Source organism: Chaetodon auriga, chromosome 19, assembly GCF_051107435.1.
Source record: "Chaetodon auriga isolate fChaAug3 chromosome 19, fChaAug3.hap1, whole genome shotgun sequence".
NCBI classification, from domain to species: Eukaryota; Metazoa; Chordata; class Actinopteri; order Chaetodontiformes; family Chaetodontidae; genus Chaetodon; species Chaetodon auriga.
Window position 1 is genome coordinate 11,786,310 of NC_135092.1, and position 18,211 is coordinate 11,804,520.

Here is an 18,211-nt window from a genome sequence, read left to right on the forward strand (position 1 = left end):
CATCTTTTCTTGTGCTTGTGGTTTGGTACATCTTTAGTTCTTTGGTTGTGGGTGCACATATTTGCTATTTTTGTGGATCATGTGTACATCCTGGTGTGTGACTGCATTTTTTTGTGATTTTTTTTTTTGAGTATTTGCCATGAAGCAGGAAGGGTGCATCATGGGAAAGTTTGCTCAAAGGACTGCTGCCTTTAAAAGACTTGAATCTCAATAATTTTATTTATCCTTATCTTCTTAAATTACTTAAGTAATTGACGGTCTGTTGTACCCCAACATATTACCTGCTAAAGGCAGTTTATAGTGATTATGCCTTAGAGTAGGTGGGTGTTTAACGAGTATGTGGCCCTCACACAGCAGAACTGTGCCCTGTTAACATTACCTGAACATTAGCAATAGATGTAATTTAGAATATACTGTTTCTGAGACCATGCAAAGGTCACATCTTGCTAATCTCATACACTTAGTCCTAAAATATGACTGATTATTGCACCTTTCATTGAAGCCTAAATATACAGTATAGATTATCTTATTCACTGACATGCAGGCTATGAATGTCATCTATTTTAAATATTATCTATAACTTGCATGCAGGAACAGTCATTGTGAGGATTTGAATGTGCATGTAAGAGATTTAGCCCAGTAATCTTAAACACTGCATCAGAACTGTCCTAATGCCCATACTCTGAAAGGTGTGTGTGTGTGTGTGTGTGTGTGTGTGTGTGTTTCAGATAATTGTTTTGCCAAATAAAATGCATTTCATGTGTTGTACATGATGACGTTAAAACAAAAACAATTTTAAATGCATAACCTGTATTAGACCCTGTAAAATGTGATATTCAGTGACAGAGTAGAAACTGGTGGACTCGACATCAGATGGAGGACTGAGGTTTATTTCATCTAACTGTCAATTCCGAGACTCTTTCCCTTTTAAAACATCTCTAAAACAAACAAACACGCACGCACGCACGCACACAGTACAAGGACATGAAGAAGCATGTGCTGAAATGCAGTGTTAACTCCCCACAAAGCAAACAGCAAGGAGGGTTTGAAGGGAAGATAAATCAAAACAAAAGAAGATACAACATAAACCTTTTTTTGGATTTTCATTCATTAGATATATAATACAAGACAAAACAACAACAACATTTCTTATAGTTTCAACAGCTGCAAATAAAATGCTTAAAAGAGGAGTTTCAAAGAAATGTGTCAGTCGGTGTTGCTGGTCTCTGCAGGCCTGCTTGCAACGGAAGTCTCAACCTCATCCCAAGATTTCCGACAAGTCCGCACAATCCACTCATGTTCGGAGTCATCTGTTGGAAAGATTTCGGTTGAAATTATTCAGACTTTTTCTTTATAGTGTTAGAAACAACGTCTGGAGTAAAAGTAAATTGTTTTTCACGACCGTTTAACCTTTGATTCAATCAGGAAAAAAAAAAAAAATACAAACCGCAGATTAAAGGCTGCACAGTGAGGAGCTGCATTCATTTAGCTGAACTCATTTAAAGCGCTCAAATCAAATCTCTAATAGGCAGTAGCCTGCATAATCAAACCACAGGTCATTTTGTATGTGAGGCTGCGACAGTGAAGTGCCATTCAAGTCTCGGGTAAATTTGTCAAATCAAGATAAGCCTGACAATTAGGAGAAAATAACTTCTCAGAGCCACTTCAGACACCAATAAATAATAACCCCCCCACCCCGACCCCACCCCTTCCAAAAAAAAAAAAAAATGGACGCCAATTTTTTTTTTTAAAACCTAAACGACTGCCAGGGGAGCTGAAAATAAACCAGTTTTTCATTGTTACAACTGAAACGAGTAGCTAATTGCAGGGGAAGTGAGCTGTCTCTGGAGCGCCCGCAGCTGCACGCACTTGAGCAGCTCGCGGGCCTCACCCGCAGGTTCCACGGCGCGCGGGGCTCCATTGTACAGAGGAGCAGGTCTGCGGCGCGTGGACTGATTGTGTGTAATTGCCAGCGATGGGCGTCAACACTAACAGCCACTTCAAGTATAAAACAGCCTCCTCCTCTCTTTCTCTCCCCTCTGTCTGTCGCTCCTTTCTACCTGTTCTGATCGGGAGGTCAATTGAACGTATCGTACACGCGGGCAGCTGCCACGCAAACACTTCCAGCAGTCTTTGTGACGCGTTTGTCAGTGGAGAAGGTAATTATTGCGGCCTATACGTCGTTACGTTTAAACTGACCTCAATTAGCCACAAACCACAACCTGCCTTAATGATGATTATATTGGGGCATTTTCATATTTGCTGTAATTCTGCCCTCTTGAGATTGTATAGCAGCGTTTATCTCAGGATTTAAGTCATATGTAATTGGTACAGGTGGCTGGTATATTTAGGCAATTTCCTGCAATCTGAGGACAGCAGGACATTTTTGTGATTTGCCAGTTTTTGTGAGCCAGTGCATTTAACTTAGAGACCTAGCTAATTAATCTTTTAATTGTGTGTGATTTGGGATATTGCAGGCAGACTAATAAAAACAAATAAATCTATATGGTTTTCTCAGGGAAGTAAGGCTCAAATTTGTAAGCCTGCATCATCACTTTAATCTTCATTGAGGTGCAGCACACTACATGCACTTTTTGGTTGACAACATCTCGACTGTATCAACCTGCGTGGATGACCTTTCTGCAGTGTACACAGGAGAGAGAGTGTGTGGAAGCGATAATGGCACCTTGTTAAAGTCTGTTGATCTTAATCCTTAAAATACACTCAGAGGGAAAAGTGTTTCCTTCCAGCCTAATGGCTGTGAGCACACACACGCACACATGCATGCACACACATAAACACACAGACACACTGGCTTAATTAGCAAAAGCAAAAATCAGCTTCCTTGTACTACAGTGATTTGCATCAGAGATGATTGCATTCTGCTGGATTTGATGGTGATATTGAGAGATAGTGTAGTATTCACAGAAACAAGAGCGTTATGACTTTCTGTGATGTCATCAAGAGACAAACTGACCCTGGTCCACTGACAGTGACGGGGAGCTCGACTGTGGCCCTATTAACACATGGCATATTGGGTGATTCGACTGCAAGTGGACATCTCTAGTACAGGTGTGAACACAGTCAAGCCACACTGACATCGCTGCAGCCACATTTGGAAATGGTCTGAGCCACATATGACAATATTCTTTTAGCAGTGTGTACGTGAATGTGTCCACTCAATGGATGTCCTGACGAAACGAAATGACAAAACCACAACAATGGGCACAATGGACACTGTCTGTTTCAGCTGATTTCACCACTGAACTAGGAACTGCAGTATCTCCAGAACCCCCTAAAAACAGACCAACTTTGAGAGTTAAGTGAGGAGAAATTTAAACTTCGTGAAATTCTTAATCATTCATGCCTTCTTGTAAATTTTGCATTAAATGCAAGACATGAAGTTGTTTCTTTCCTCGTAAAAACACACTATGTCAGTTTGCTGCAGCATCACTGTACGAGCCTGTCGGCTACTCCTTCTCTAATATACAACAGCTGTTTAAACACAGTTTCAAATGATTTCACCATTTACACTAAATTTATGAATGAGAACATTTTATTGACGACAAACATGTCAAAGTCCCCAGACTCCCTTTAAAAAAGTACAATTTGTTTTTGTTAGTTTGTTTTTTTAGCTATGAGTAAAAAACATGTTTGTCCCAGCAATATTCGTGCTTATTTGCATGATGAGATTCAATCACAAGTGGTCATTGGAGACTTTGTGGAGATGCGTTCTAATGCCTGGTGTGAAGTGAGGTACTGAGAGCCGTCCACTTGTGCTCAGATCACCCAAGATGCATGTTAATGCCAGGTGTAAACAGGGCCTTAGCGGGCTTATTCAAGGTCATATGTGCTAATATAAGCACATTTTGTGGTTTCCAAGTGGAGGCACCACAGTGAAATCAAACTTACCTAAATGTGAAAGCTCAAATAAACATTCAAATGTACATGCACAAGTCATCTGTCTCCAATTCACTGCAAACGGAGCAGCCCCTCGGCTTTGAGTCCTGGTGACATCACAGAAAACTGCGGCGGTTTTCCGTTTTTCAGCTTTGAAGGAGAGATAGTGATCTTAAAATTACTAATCCATCTGTCACAGCTCACAGGATTAACATGTGAATCCTGTTTTATGGTGAGTTTTTGTCCCAAAGTTGTATGAAAAATGAGAGTTTCAGGAAAGGCAGCGTGAGGATATGTTCCAGTCCCCAGGGCCCCAGCTGATTTTATCTGTCTGTGAAACACCTCGGCTGGACGGGGACAAAGGGAGGGGCTGCAGTTTGGTCACCAGAGGTGCTTTCCTTGGCAGTGGAATGTTTTCGGTGTGGAACTCTTTCTGTGCAGGGTTTCAAAGGGAAGCGGCTATTCCAGAAACAGGAAAGTCCTACAAACAATATGGCAACACATGGTCCCTGCTGGAGCTGCTGCCGCCTCCTGCACCGCTGCCCAGTGTTGCTGTCTGTTGCCAAGAGAGAATATACACAACTGACCGTGTGTGTGTGTATGTGCGTGCGTGTGTGTGTGTGTGTGTGTGTGTGTGTGTGTGCATGCTTGTTTGTAATAACTGAACACTCTCAATCAGTCAGTGGTGGAGATTTGATTGGACAGATGTGGTCTGTGCATCTTTCCCCTCATTCTTCTTTAATTACAGCTTTATGTTGTAATGCAAATGCTTTACATTTTACCTCCAAACTTAAGTAACAATCTTCATCAGCAATGACAAATTAAGTCCAATTATGTGTCTGTGGAGGTTTAGGACAAAGCGGGTAAAAATAGGCTTTTTAGAGTTGTTTGTTGCTGTGATTTATGTTTCCGATCTAACAGTAATCATTTCTTTGTGTTGCAGTCTGTTGGTTTTATTTACGTTTGGCTGGTTAACTATGACAGTGAGGTGACAGAAGTGGAAGCACGTGTTTGTGCAAATTAAAAATAAATCAAATCACAATTCAAATCTCACTTATTTAACATGAGTTGCTTAACCAGCAGTGTTTTGTGCTTTAAAATGTATGGAAGTGAAATGCGGTTTGGTTTATTGTGTTTATCACGTATAAACACACAAATGCGTCAAACTTCGCCCCTGGAAGCCATGCCAATTATTCATCTTAATTCAGTTTAATTCAGAGATGAAAAGACACCTGATGTCTGGCAGCACTGAGGTTTTGCTGTAAAATACAGTTCAGCGCGCCACGCGACAAAAAAACCAACATCCAAATTACCATCAGCTGCACAGTTAATCTTTAAAATGATGGATTAGTTTGCAAGCTCATGCCAGCTGCTATGGGACTGAATAAGCAGTGTGAAGTGCACTGACATGTTGTCTGGTTCTTCCTGGGTTTATACACCTAGTGAGAGATGAGCTGAAGCAGATGAGAAACTGCAGTGAAACCCTTAATGACTAATTTCTGTGGTAGTGAAGCAGAGGTTGGACGCTCATGAAGAAGAGCAGCCAGAAACAAAGTCTGTGATCCCTGAATGTTCATCTTTCACCACCTGCAATCACTCATCACTGACACACACACACACACACACACATACTGTACAGTCACACACAGACTTTCCTTTCTTTCCATCTAGTGTACTGCAGGTGATTTTGTATCCAAATGACCTGTCTTACTCCTGGCATGACGACTTTCCAATAGATGCTTCATAAAAACTACAAAGATCATCCAAACCAATCACTGCAGTGCTGGTTTGGACGATGATGAATGTGATGGACGTGACTCCCTGCCTCTCAAAGACCGTAAACTCTAATGAGCAACTACTTAGACTTGGAATTGTAGACGTGAAACAAAGCATGATTCTGTGAGTGAACGGTATTTCCTTTCTTGAATTCAATTGGAAAAGAAATTTAAAGGATGATTTAGGAGGGAATTGTTTTTCAAGACAAGAAGACAGGAAGCATCAACCAGTGTCCGCCCGGTGGGTTCATGTGTCAGTACAGGAAGACATTTGGTGTCATCTGTCGGTTAAAAAGATTTTTTGTAGAGTCATTTTGCTCAACACTCATTGGTGAATCCTCTAATCGACGTAAATGCTTGCTGGTTGGTGCCCAAAACCAGTGAGCGAAGTGATATTTGTGAGGTGTTTTTGCAGGACTTGCTGAGTGTTTTTTAATGTACACTGGTTTCTAAAGTGCTAAGCAGGTCATAAAGAGGGTTGCCCATTGCATTATTGTTAGTGTTGTTAGCCTTACATCTATTTGGCAAATACTTTCATTCGAGCTGACTTTCATTTGGGACACAGTTTGGGGTTCAGTGTCTTGCTAAAGGATACCTCGACATGTGGAACAAACCAGCGACCCTCAGGCCGGCCTGCTCGAACACCTGAGCTACAACCACCTCTTGTGAAATCACAAATTATTAGGTTTTTTTTTTTTTTTTCTTTTACAAGGTAATGTAAAAAAGGATCAGTATAGTACAGATCACTGTTGAGAGTTAGTGTCTGAGCTTTCTTTTGAGCCCTCTGGACACATCTGTGATGGAAAGCCCCCACTTGATTACACATTTACGCTCACCAGCCTTCGTCCTTCCTCTATCATCCTACATTTCTACATGATGCGCCGGCGTTCTGGACATGTCCCTCCATACATGCAGGCGTATCGGCAGCTTCTTGATGACAAGAAATCGGTCCAACTCCAAAAATAATCTTTAACCTCTTGGGGAAAATTAGCAACAGATCCTATTGTTTTGCTAAGTTGGCACGATGCCAGGAATGAATGTTTGTCCAAGTTAGCAACAGTAACTAGGGAGGGCAGGGTTTTGCAATAGGTAGGTTTTGGGTGGTTTTGGCCAGACAACAATGTTCAGTTCAAGGGACCAAATCATCTGCATTTTAAACCCGTACCATATGCATAATATGCAGCTTTTGGAGATACGAGGCTTTGTCTTCACCCGCTCAGTTCCTCCTCGTTCTACATCCACCAGTTGTCACTGCTACATGGGGAGCTCCTTCCTTTTTCCTTGCTGCCCAAACGTCCCTTCAGGGAGGGTGGGCCTTCCCTGCGTCCCATCATCCTTGCAGTCCTCATCCTGGACGGAAGCCATGAGGCAATAAATTTTGTCTTCACACCCACTCTGACAAATGTGCCTTCACCTCCCAGGGTTGGAAAATAAATCCATACAGGATACAGAGGCATTCTTCTCAAGAATTGTATACCAAGACGAGAGGAGGAGCACACAGAGGCGTAAGTGGTGTATGTGATGTATCGCACAAGCTATATGTACACAACACATCCCTCCACACGCCTGCACATAAACACTGCCATAAAAAGGCGCACATCAATTTAACGGTTCCTGTTTGATTCTATATTTACTCTAAGTCCCCTTCACTCAGAAATATGTTTTTTCATCTTGTTCCTACAGCAGAATGTTTGAACTACACTGTATAGAATGATGTATGTGCAGAGTTTGACAACAGAGGGCTGTTTTCACATTCATCTGCTGAAAGTGGAAAGTTTGCGTCCATTGAAAATCCAGTTTTAAAGAGGCGGGCCTATGTGCATGATGTGTGACATCACAAAGAGTTTGTCAGCCAATCCTGGCCCAATCTTCAGCTTACACAGGTGTGATGCAGAAACGTGCACTGAGAATGGACTCGTCAGTGAAATGGGAGACTTTTCAAATGTCACATATTTGCATAATTATAGATTCAGGATTTTTTTAATGACAGAGAAGGATGTAATTTTAAGTATTTTAACAAGATAATGGAACCTTTTTGTGGAAAAACCATATCAGAAACACATTATTAGTCAAAGTACATTGTTTTATATACGTCTTAAAACATGTCCAGAGGGGATCTTTAAATCAAAACAGAGTCAGAGGATTGTTGGAAAGTGTTGTTCACTTCCTCTTTTTTTCATCTCCAAAAATTCTTTCCTTCTCATCCTCTCTCATTCTTCTCTCTCTCTCCCTCACTCCACTGATCAATACCAGAGCTATAATGATGATGAACAACCCGCATCAAGGAAAGAATCGCAAAACATATTTTTGTCATCTTACACATGCTGATGTCATCTGGCGAGGATGTGGATCTTCTCCTCTGTTTCCTTCTGCCTCTTCACATATGTAAATGAGATGTATGTGCTTGTGGAACTAATCTGTATTATGTTGCAAGTAGCTCATCTGAATACAACTATTCTGCCCAAAAATAAATGTCGACCATGGGGAGCTTGTGAGTCATACTTCAGCTTCTGCCAGGAATCATATCTTGACACTTGTTTGCAAGCTTAAAAGCAATCAAATTCACATAAAAACAGAACAGTGTCAGCAAAGTTACAAGAGTACTGTAAGATTGTATACCATCCCCATGCATGTATGTGCAGCACATGTCCACTAAACATGGTACTGGCAAACGCCTTTGATGCACAGCAACAAAACCGGGCTAAACCGTAGCGAGCCAAAAGCTATCGATTTAGAAACTGCATTCATAACCCGCTGTCTAATTCACAACATTGTCTAGTGATGTAAAATCATGGGAGACATGATGAGCAGAGGATGTCAGAATTTGGGAATTCCTATCTGGACACCTGACAGACCGCATTCACTTCAAATCAGGAGTTCCAAAACTGGGCACCGGTTCAGTGGAAAAATGTGTCTTGGATTTTCCACTTTTGACAAATAACAAAAGAAAAAAAAAAAAAAACTTGAAATGACTGCAATAGCGTATGGAAGCATGCTTATCAGATGACTTGCAGCAATAATCTTCCATCAGAGAATCCAGGGATAATCCATTTAACATCACTCCATAGGTTCATTGTTATCAAATCCTTCCCATATGGCCACGCTGTATGCTTTCAGAGATGCCGTTATGAAAAAATGGGTAAAGACAAGGGGTCCTGCCTGAGACAAATTCAATACAAGAGCTTTGCATAAGGTTTTTCCTGTGGCTTGTTCTCAGAAATGTTGTTGAAAAGTAGACATGATTTTACACAGAGCTACTATCTTGCATGACAAAGCAGCAACGATGGCTCCCCCGGTGCTAATTCGGCTGATTGTATGGCTTTTAACACGTGAATCTTATCGAGGTGTTGGAACAGGAACAGTTTGTTCAAGTATCTGTCACTGGCTTGACCATGGGTGCGCAACAAAGCACACACACTTACGTTAAATCAATAGCGGCATGATTACTTGAATTTTGATCAATTACAAACAAGCAGCTCTGATTTAGGAAATTACTATATAAGATTTAACATAACAGACTGACATGGTGCTTCATTGGACATAAAACTTTGTGTACTGAATTCGAAATGGAAATTGTGTTTGCTCTTGACTTTAATCTTTCTAATTCTTCTGAGCACAACAGGCATAAAGATGCCGGGATATTACTAAACACTCAGATGGAGCCAATTTGGCAGCAACTCAGTAGAAATAACCTTGCACAAACTATAGGGAAACAAGGAGCGAGAAATGGAGGTAAGATTTTGATTAAGATAGAAATGTCAGTCATCCTGAATCATATCTGGATTGTAGGCTACAGCAAATAATGCCCATGTTTGTTCACCTCCCAGCAGATACATGGTTCACAAAACATGTAAAGGTTGGAAGGTATCCATTATTCAGTAGCAAAGGATTATTATTATTATGAATGAAGGTAAGGGGCCACATCTTGAATAGGCCAGTCATTGGGGTGTCGCAGGGCTAGAACAGTGAAAATAACCGGATATTTTCAGTCTCACCTGCATTCCTGAGGAATCTGCCAGTGTAGGAAGTGACGACTCTTGTACTGGGGTCATAAAAACCATCTCCACAATCGTAACATCCATCAGGAATGATGTGTGGTGGATGCAGATCAGTCAGCTGAGATTCTCCTGTATGAACAAAGCAGTTCTTCCTGTGACTTACAACTCACATAGGCTTTATGAGACAGGCATTCAGTGCATGACAATGAGCTGGTTTTCTTAGTCTTGGTATTCTGGTCAGTAAAAAGTATGCTATAGTGTGTGTTTTAATTCTGGGTAAAAGTTCATTATAAATTCAGTTATACTGTATATTCAATGTAAATGCTGTGGGTGTGCTTGTCTGGTAATACAAGAGCAAATAGATGAATTCCAACCTGCAGGTCTGAGTCCATGGCACCTCTCACTGTAGAAGCGCCTGTCGTAACCATTGCAGTAGTCCCAGTCTCTCTCCTGGTACTGCAGACCATCAGCAAAGGTGAATGAGCCCTTGTGAGGAAGCACAATGATGAAATCATCCTCGTTCATTCGTTATACATTGCAATTGATCAATTAATCCAAATTAAAACAAAATCAAACCAAATGACTTTTCCACTGACCTCTTGTGTCTGGCCTTGCAGATAGCTTTGATTTAATTTTATCTTATGTCATCTCCATACAACAGAGTTTCATTTGTGCTCCCCGAAAAAGTAGAAAATTACACTTTAAAAACTCAACAGCAGGAATAATGTCACACAAGATAATCCACAAGCTCACTGTTGACAGGTTTCCCTGGGCCCAGGACTTATCCTACAGTATGTACCTCAGACATGGTTCCTGGAAAGTTTTCAGTGCTTTAAACGTCGCAAAAGAATTTAAATTGTCTTCCATTGTCTTTTGGGTTAAGGCGGAAATCTTAGAGATAGATATCTCCAAACCTCAGCAGATAAAAGCAGAGCTGTCAGCTCAGATATGTGCCACAAGGGGAAAAGTGGAAAAATATGACTTTTGGTGCTTTGGATGAACCGACACACTGTGTGAGTGTGTGTGTGTGTGTGTGTGTGTGTGTGTGTGTGTGTGCATGCTTTTTTGAGGAATGATACAGCTGTTCCTGGGAATGAAAAATAAACATACACTGTTGAGCAATTTTGCAAAATTTGGCCACATAACAACATTTTCACTTCAATGTGAACAGCATCGCTCGTAATCATGAGAATGGCATTAATCCGGATTTTCTATCTAAATTTGTAATGACTGGTTTTGTCTTCTCATTAGTCCCTTTTGGAGTAGACATACATAAACTGGTCATTACAGGTTTAATTAATAACATTAATGATGCTGCATTCTTCAAAAACTACAACTTTGTTTGCATCCGTGTGTACAACGATGATGTCATCACCTGTATAAAACATGGACGTAGTCTGGAGGCTCCTGAAGCTCAGTGACAATGACCCTGGGCATCGCCATCTTGGCAGAGCCTGCCTCCATGAAGTTCACAGCTAAGCTTTTAAGGCAAGGGAAAATATCTGTATGCTTGCGGTCAAGGCCTTGGCTCCAGGCAAGTTTCCCATTAACCCATTAATCAGCGAGGCAGCATGGAACGCAGCCTTGATTAATGTTATTAATTACACCTGTGCTTTTCCTGCTGTGTCAAAAAGTTCTGTTAACCTGCAGCAGTTAGAAGATAGTTATCTTTGTCATTGCTGTGCCGTTTACCTCAAAGCACTTTTCAATAAAGTTTCGAATTCTAACGTTTGTAATAAAATATTTACATTACTAGAATTTTACAGTTTCTTTTATGCCTACATTAACATACACAACCTTTTGGGATCACAACCCTTAAAAATGCTTGTTTAATTTGGTTTTAACTGTATGCTGTGGGTTTTCAGTCCCCAGGCTGACAATCATTGTTTGAAGGGAGACGTACAAGTATCAGATATAATTTCCAGGTGTTGAATTTCTGAGTTCATTGGATGGTTTAGGTCTGTTTTAAATGGAAGGAGATTTCCTTGGGATGGCATGGATGCAGGTGCAGGGCAGTCTGGGCTAGTTAGTCATGGTTTAGAGCTGCTATCATTTCAAATGACCCGCAACTGAAATGATGATAATAATTGGCGTGATCGCTGTTGTGGCCAAAGCCCATGAAAGACTGCACCAGAGAAGGACAGACTGAAGCTTCAAGCAGGGAAAAAGGAGAGAAACCCAATAACTACGACAATAACGGTGAGTAATTGCTAAAAGGGACCAGATGTAATATCAACTATAACCAATGTGAAACACACAGTCATGCATGTGGAGGCATATATTCTGACATGCATGCAGGGACACACACACCTCCTCACCTGTTTCGCTCTGCCGTTTTCCCAGGTGGCCTCATATTTACTTCCATTTGGAAAGTGCAGCACTCCTTTGCCATGAAACATCCCATCCTTCATTTCTCCCACATATTTGGTCTCTGTAGGAAAGGTGTACTCCCCTTTTCCATCCATCCTGAAGGAGAGAAGAAGCCCCACAGCTTTGTCAGCTTTTGTTCTTCATTGTAAGCCTGATAACTTGCATCAGCAGTGTCATTTGGTGAATTTGGTTGTTTATCCTGCTGTCTTTAGGGTCAGGAAACAGGAACATTCGTGTACCTTCCATTTTTTGCATTTCCTTTGTAACTGCTTCCAATGAACTCCATGAATACACTGAATTGCAAGCGCCCTTTCTTTTCAAAATAAACAGACGAGCATGCAGAACATGGATTTCACATCGACTGGGCAAGACTGCACAACGGCCGTAGCGTTACCATGGCAACATGGCAACAGAGCGCCAAAGTGGAAAGCTACGGATTAAACTGCTCAGTGTGAAGAGCAATGGATGCCTTTTCACAGCTCTGGCATTTTTAACAATTTCTAAATGAAATCTGACAAAACAAGTAACTAATTCATCCAAGCTAAAGCTTTTACAACTCCTCAGTTGCGCATGCGCATACGGCTCCGACCTCCGTCGCGCTCTCCCTGCGTCATCATCACGCGCCTCCCAGCTGACAGCAGCAGCAGGCGCAGTAACACAAACTGACCTTCTCCGCGGCCTCGTCCTGGAGCCAGACGAGGACCTTGAATGTTTTTCCAGCAGTAGTATTTGATCTTGTGCTTTTGTTTTATTGTACGGACACACAGCCATGCCCACAACGGTGGAACTGCCCACAGCGCAGGAGCTGAATGTGGATGAGGTGAGCAGCGGTTACTGTTTATCTGGAATGAAAATTAGGAACACAGAACATGCTAGCTAACTAGCGAGCTAACGTTAGCCGTGTGGTTCGAGATCTGCTCAGTAGTTCAGCACTTTTTCCGTTACTTACCTGCCTTCACAGTGATGGAAGTTAGTTAAATATCCTACACTGATAAAAGCAAATGAGGCTGGTGAATATTCTGGCATCTCTGTGATATCTGCCATGGCAATGTTAAATAGCGTAAGAGAAATCACAGTAATTTATTCAGGGATTCTTCACTGTTGTATTTGCATTAATGTACCTTTTCAGTTTACCCCATTGGTCACAGTGATTTTACACTTTTGCTGCGCCAAAACAGATCTCTGACCGGCTTAGCAGCAGCAGTGATATTTGGTTCGTTGAACTTGTCCTTGGAGGTCAGGTGTTAGTTGGCGGCAGCTTGTGTCTTTCCAACAATAATACGTCAGCATCAAGGGTCAAATAAACATAACGTGTGCAGGTACAAGTTTCTTTTAAACTGAGTAGCTTTGACATATTTTTAGAATTGCACTGTAATGCACAATGCCTTTACCTCCCCACTACCAACTTCATACTGGTGTTATACTTGAAGTGTAACAGGTTGTTGCATTGCCAAGGACCTCACGACTTGTTTTTAATTTCTTCAAAGGAGAAATCAGAAAGATAGTTTTGTGGTGAAAAGACCATCAGAGATCAACATCAGCATCTGGCAAAACCTCTTTTGTTGGAGATAATTTAAAGATGTGCTGGGCAGAAGAGTAAATGTTGGGTCTCTTAGCTTAACCTTAAATCACAAATCTGTTTTTCATTGTTGTAAATTTAGTTGATGATATACAACATGTGGCCTAAATGCAACACTTTAGAGGCATTTGAAGTTGTACTTTTCACTATTGGAGCTAGCTACCAGTTTGGCACATTAACATATGTAGTTATTCTGTCTGTATACTGGGTGAATATTAAATGGATCTGTGATCTCTAATCAAACACATTCTTTCAGCTCTTTTAACAAGGTCACAAATATCAACACGTGTCAAGCTACGCAAAAGTAATCCTGTTCCTCAAAAAGTGAAATTATGTCCTTCTGTATCTGTAATGTGGAAAGCATTCTGACCCAGTCTTCTTGTTTTCCATGTGTCTGTCCCTGTTTCTTTCCAGGTCAATGTGTCATCTGCGGTGCTGAAGGCTGCTGCGCACCATTATGGCTCCCAGTGTGACAAACCCAACAAAGAGTTCATGCTCTGCCGCTGGGAGGAGAAGGACCCCAGGAAGTGTCTTGCAGAAGGGAGGAAAGTCAATGAATGTGCACTCAACTTCTTCAGGTAACTCACACCCAGAGTTTTCGATCTCTTTGGTTCCAAATACATGGATGTAATGTGCAAAGCAATCATCTACGAAGGATTACACATTGTGTTTTGTCCAGAGATTCAGTACAAAAAAGAGTTAAATATGACTTTAAACCTAGTAATTAGGCAGAATATGGACACTTTTGGAGACGGTGTCATGTGTTAAACTGAAGAGTTTGCTGTGTGTGATTGAAATTTCAGTATAAAACAATACAACTGCATGAAATGAGAGCAAAATGTAAGCGTGCCAGGGAGTTTTTGAGCTGTGTGATGGCACCTCTGACCATTGTGAGTGGGTATGAACGGGCACAGAATGCGTCAGTAATGTTACCGAAGCACAAATCCAACATGTTTTCCCTTCTTGTGTCACACTTCCTGTTGAAATGATGGCAAAACATTGTCCAGTCTGCGGCTGTTATAATCCCCCAAGATGAAGAAGTGTGCTGTTGTTGCATTCTTCCACCAAACACGAGGCAGAGTTAGACTAGAGCCACTACATTTTCACCGAGTGACAACAACAGTAGTAAATTTCCAGGGAGGACCGTCGGGATGCAGATACACAGTCAGCATCTCCAATGTAAGACACATTTCAAAAATTGTTGTTTCCATGAAGCACTGAGACACAAAAACATGGGAAGATAGGGTCCAAGTTGAAAAACACCAAAGGTACAATTTAATATTCCAAAACATCATAAAAGATATTGCAGACAGCTTTAATGTTTTTGTGAATGTCAGTGCTGGAAGAAAGCTCCAAAATACCCACAACAGATCTTTGGTCAAACTTTCAATCACTTCAACTTTCCTGGCATAGTGTCAAATGTCTTAGAAGTTATTTTCCATTGTGGATGTGTACTTTGCCAGAGTGCTTATCTTACAGCTGACTGCATTTTTGGATAATTTGTATTATCTTGTTGAGTCAGTATTTATTCTTGTACAGCTTCTTAAAGTATACTTTACTTTATGCTCATTTTCATTTCATAATAGTCTAAAACTGATTGTTTTTTTGCTGACTATTGAATAAGAGCTCAGACTCCAAATTCTCAATAAACACTTGTTATCTTGAAATAAATAGAAATAAATCACGAGTGATCACTGAACAATGATGTAGAGAACACAGTCGTTATCTGTCATTTTTCTCTGCTATTTTTTCTAAAACAAGAACCAGTAGAAAAAAAGCTGTTAATTTTAAAACCACAAATAACTTAATCACAGAGTTTATTGTGTCTATAAAAGTGCCCATGGGGCCTGTTTGAGGAGGTGGTCTGGGGTTCTTCACTCCTAACTGCTGCGGCTGTGTTTACTGCAAGTTTTGGACAGGGTTTTGGTTATACCTTGATGCCCATGCATGCTTTTGTATGTGTGTGTGTGTGTGTGTGTGTGTGTGTGTGTGTGCATGTCTCAAACAGCTTGTGTTCCTGGTGCTCAATAAAACAGGTGACCTCTAACCTGATTCTTAAGTCGAGACAAACAAGCGACACTCTGACCCAAAGTTAAACTGAGAGTTACTGTGAAAGAGCAATACCTGTAATTATTATAATGAGGAAAGATTTGAGAGCAGTTGTAATTGCACCAGGGACCTGGTTTGATTCTTAGGCGCTTCTGGCAACTGCCAGCCACCTAGAGGAGCGTTTCATTCAGATAGTTCTTAGAAACCTCAGAAATCTTTTGAGGAACTGATAATCTTAATCCACACCATAATATAACTTCTTGACATCTTCTGTCACGGTGTATGCTATATACTGTCATCCCTCCAACCCTTCTTTTACATATTTAATTCTGATTCAGATCTCTGTTTGCCCTGGTCCTTGTAGGCAGATCAAGGGGAACTGTGCCGAGTCCTTCACGGAGTACTGGACCTGTCTGGATTATTCAAACTTGGTGGAACTACGCCGTTGCCGTACGCAGCAGCAGGCCTTCGACAGCTGCGTCCTTGATAAACTGGGGTGGGAGAGACCTGAGCTGGGGGAACTGTCTAAGGTGAGACCTTTGAGGGATTGACTGTGCATTCACAGTGTGAACAGCTTGGTTGATAGGCTCTATTCTTGCTGATTGTGGGCTGTGCAAGAGGCTCTGATTGCGTGTGCGTAGTAGTCTCATTCAGCTACAGTTTTGAGAATGCAAATCATGTATTTTCTGTTGTGCTTTTCTTTTCAGAAAAGTGCCATTTTTAAGGGGCATGCATAACTTGCCCGCAAGCATTAATTGGGTAGCAGCAATCAGACCAAAAACTGATCTTGACAGTAGCTTTTTGGACATTTTATTTTTTGTGGTCTTTGAAAAGATACCTATGCAAACTAGTGTATGTGAATGGCTGCAATCAACTTTCAGGCTATTTTGCACTCGCCAGGCAGAGCAGTTGTTAATGGAGTCAAATAACATAAGCAGGCAAACAAAAGCAATCTGACCTCCCATTACTGTTGAAACGTCCAGGTTGACTGTTCACACGCCGCTGAGTTTCTCTGGTGGCTTAGCTATAAAGTTTCCATGAACCTTTTTTCCAATGCAGCGTTTCACATGAAATTGAGTCCAGACATTGGTACTAACTCAATAAACTAAACTTAAAGAAATCCATTACTCCATTACTGAAGAAAAGACATGTGGAGAAGGCAGTTTGCTACACAACATTCGGAGAAGCCTGTAGATTATTGGGAGAATGTGGTGTGGTCAGACGAGACAAACCTCAAAACTTTTTCGGCAGAGGAGGAAGAAAGTAAATCAAGATTCATCAGCGGGCCCCCTGGAGTCATCAATATTAAAAGATTAAAAAAAAAAGTCTGTGTCTTGAAACATTACCCCCAACCCTCACCCATAGGAGGACTGTCAGTCCATGTGCATACATCTCTGTGCATTGAGCCATTTATTGGTTTTCAAACCCTGCTCTACAGTGATCTGTCACAGGCTTTACCAGACTTCAAGCAATACATTTTATTGTCTCTTCAGATACTGTGTTGGCACATAATGTATTTGTTGTGTGACGAGTCAGTTGTATTAATTGCAGCTTCAAGAAGAACCAGGCCCTTTAAAGTTGCCTGCATGTTCCTTTTCTTTCATAGGTGACCAAAGTGTCGACCACTCGGCCCTTCCCCGAGAACCCATACCATTCTAGACCACGTCCTGAGCCCAACCCCGTCATGGATGGCAAGCTGGAGCCTGCCAAACATGGCAGCAGGTACTTCTTCTGGAACTGGTGAGGCAGCTCCAGAAAGTCAGTCACTTCCCAAAGCCATGCGCTCTGTCCAAAAACAGCTAGACCGCTTGTCACCAGTGACACGTCAGTGGTACTATAAAAGGTTTAAATCTCTCAGGTGCAGACACGAGCATTTAGGATGCTGGTTTTGGCACCTTTGTGGTCTGAGGGTTGGTTTTGGACAGGGCTCATGTCCTGACAGTCTCCTCATCAGTTGTACCTCCAGCATTGTCAAACGTTTGAGAAAGGAAGGTCTGTGTGAACAAAGTCCATGAATCCATGCAGCTTTCCTGACCACGTGTGTAAATGTAACGATTTAACAAATGCAACATGCTGTTATTTCTGTCATATAATAAAGAGATAAATTATAATTTTGGATTTGAATGCCTTTATTTATGTCTCGAGACAGAATTAAAACGCAGCTCCTTCAATATGTGCAAATTTTAGGCAGCACCACCATGTGTGCACATCTGTGTTTTGTCACAGTGTGTATTGTCAGGCTGATGGAGCATGAGGTTGGAGGTCAAGGTTGAGGGTCACTACCTGCAGCCAGAGAGAGCTGCTTCTGCTTCCTCCTTTTCTCCCAGCTCACTTCCTGCCTCTGACCTGGACTGGGAGACGGCTGGAGGAGTCACGTCGAAGATTCACAGTAAAGTATGTTATTGCTGCCGCCACACGTGTGCATGCACACTCATGACCTTGAATGGAAGGAGATGAGAAGCACATTCAAAGACACGCTGACGTGTGGAACATAGCGGACCGTGCCAATGCACACACACACACACACACACACACGTCGC

At 41.5% G+C, this 18,211-nt stretch overlaps 2 protein-coding genes across 2 annotated transcripts; one reads left to right on the forward strand and one right to left on the reverse strand.

Moving 5' to 3' along the window:
• Window positions 1-872: 872 nt before the first annotated feature.
• Window positions 873-12,652, reverse strand: morn5 (MORN repeat containing 5). The gene is made up of 5 exons (XM_076757274.1): window positions 12,283-12,652; window positions 11,992-12,139; window positions 10,048-10,159; window positions 9,671-9,802; window positions 873-1,310 (listed from the first exon to the last, which is right to left on the reverse strand). Exons 1-5 carry the CDS (start codon window positions 12,327-12,329, stop codon window positions 1,207-1,209), a joined length of 543 nt encoding a protein of 180 aa, XP_076613389.1. The 5' UTR covers window positions 12,330-12,652; the 3' UTR covers window positions 873-1,206.
• A 3-nt stretch (window positions 12,653-12,655) lies between these two features.
• Window positions 12,656-17,782, forward strand: ndufa8 (NADH:ubiquinone oxidoreductase subunit A8). Its single transcript, XM_076757275.1, has 4 exons — window positions 12,656-12,863; window positions 14,037-14,200; window positions 16,036-16,201; window positions 17,278-17,782. Exons 1-4 carry the CDS (start codon window positions 12,813-12,815, stop codon window positions 17,413-17,415), a joined length of 519 nt encoding a protein of 172 aa, XP_076613390.1. The 5' UTR covers window positions 12,656-12,812; the 3' UTR covers window positions 17,416-17,782.
• Window positions 17,783-18,211: the final 429 nt, after the last annotated feature.

Bases quoted from the DNA above. Each gene is read 5' to 3' on its own strand.
- morn5 (XM_076757274.1), bottom strand. From the start codon at position 12,329: ATGGAGTTCATTGGAAGCAGTTACAAAGGAAATGCAAAAAATGGAAG. The intron at 12,140-12,282 runs GTACACGAATGT...TCTCTCCTTCAG, and splicing joins GGAAATGCAAAAAATGGAAG to GATGGATGGAAAAGGGGAGT. The intron at 1,311-9,670 runs GTGAGACTGAAA...TCTTTCCAACAG, and splicing joins CAGATTCCTCAGGAATGCAG to ATGACTCCGAACATGAGTGG.
- ndufa8 (XM_076757275.1), top strand. From the start codon at position 12,813: ATGCCCACAACGGTGGAACTGCCCACAGCGCAGGAGCTGAATGTGGAT. The intron at 14,201-16,035 runs GTAACTCACACC...TGGTCCTTGTAG, and splicing joins TGTGCACTCAACTTCTTCAG to GCAGATCAAGGGGAACTGTG. The intron at 16,202-17,277 runs GTGAGACCTTTG...TTTCTTTCATAG, and splicing joins AGCTGGGGGAACTGTCTAAG to GTGACCAAAGTGTCGACCAC.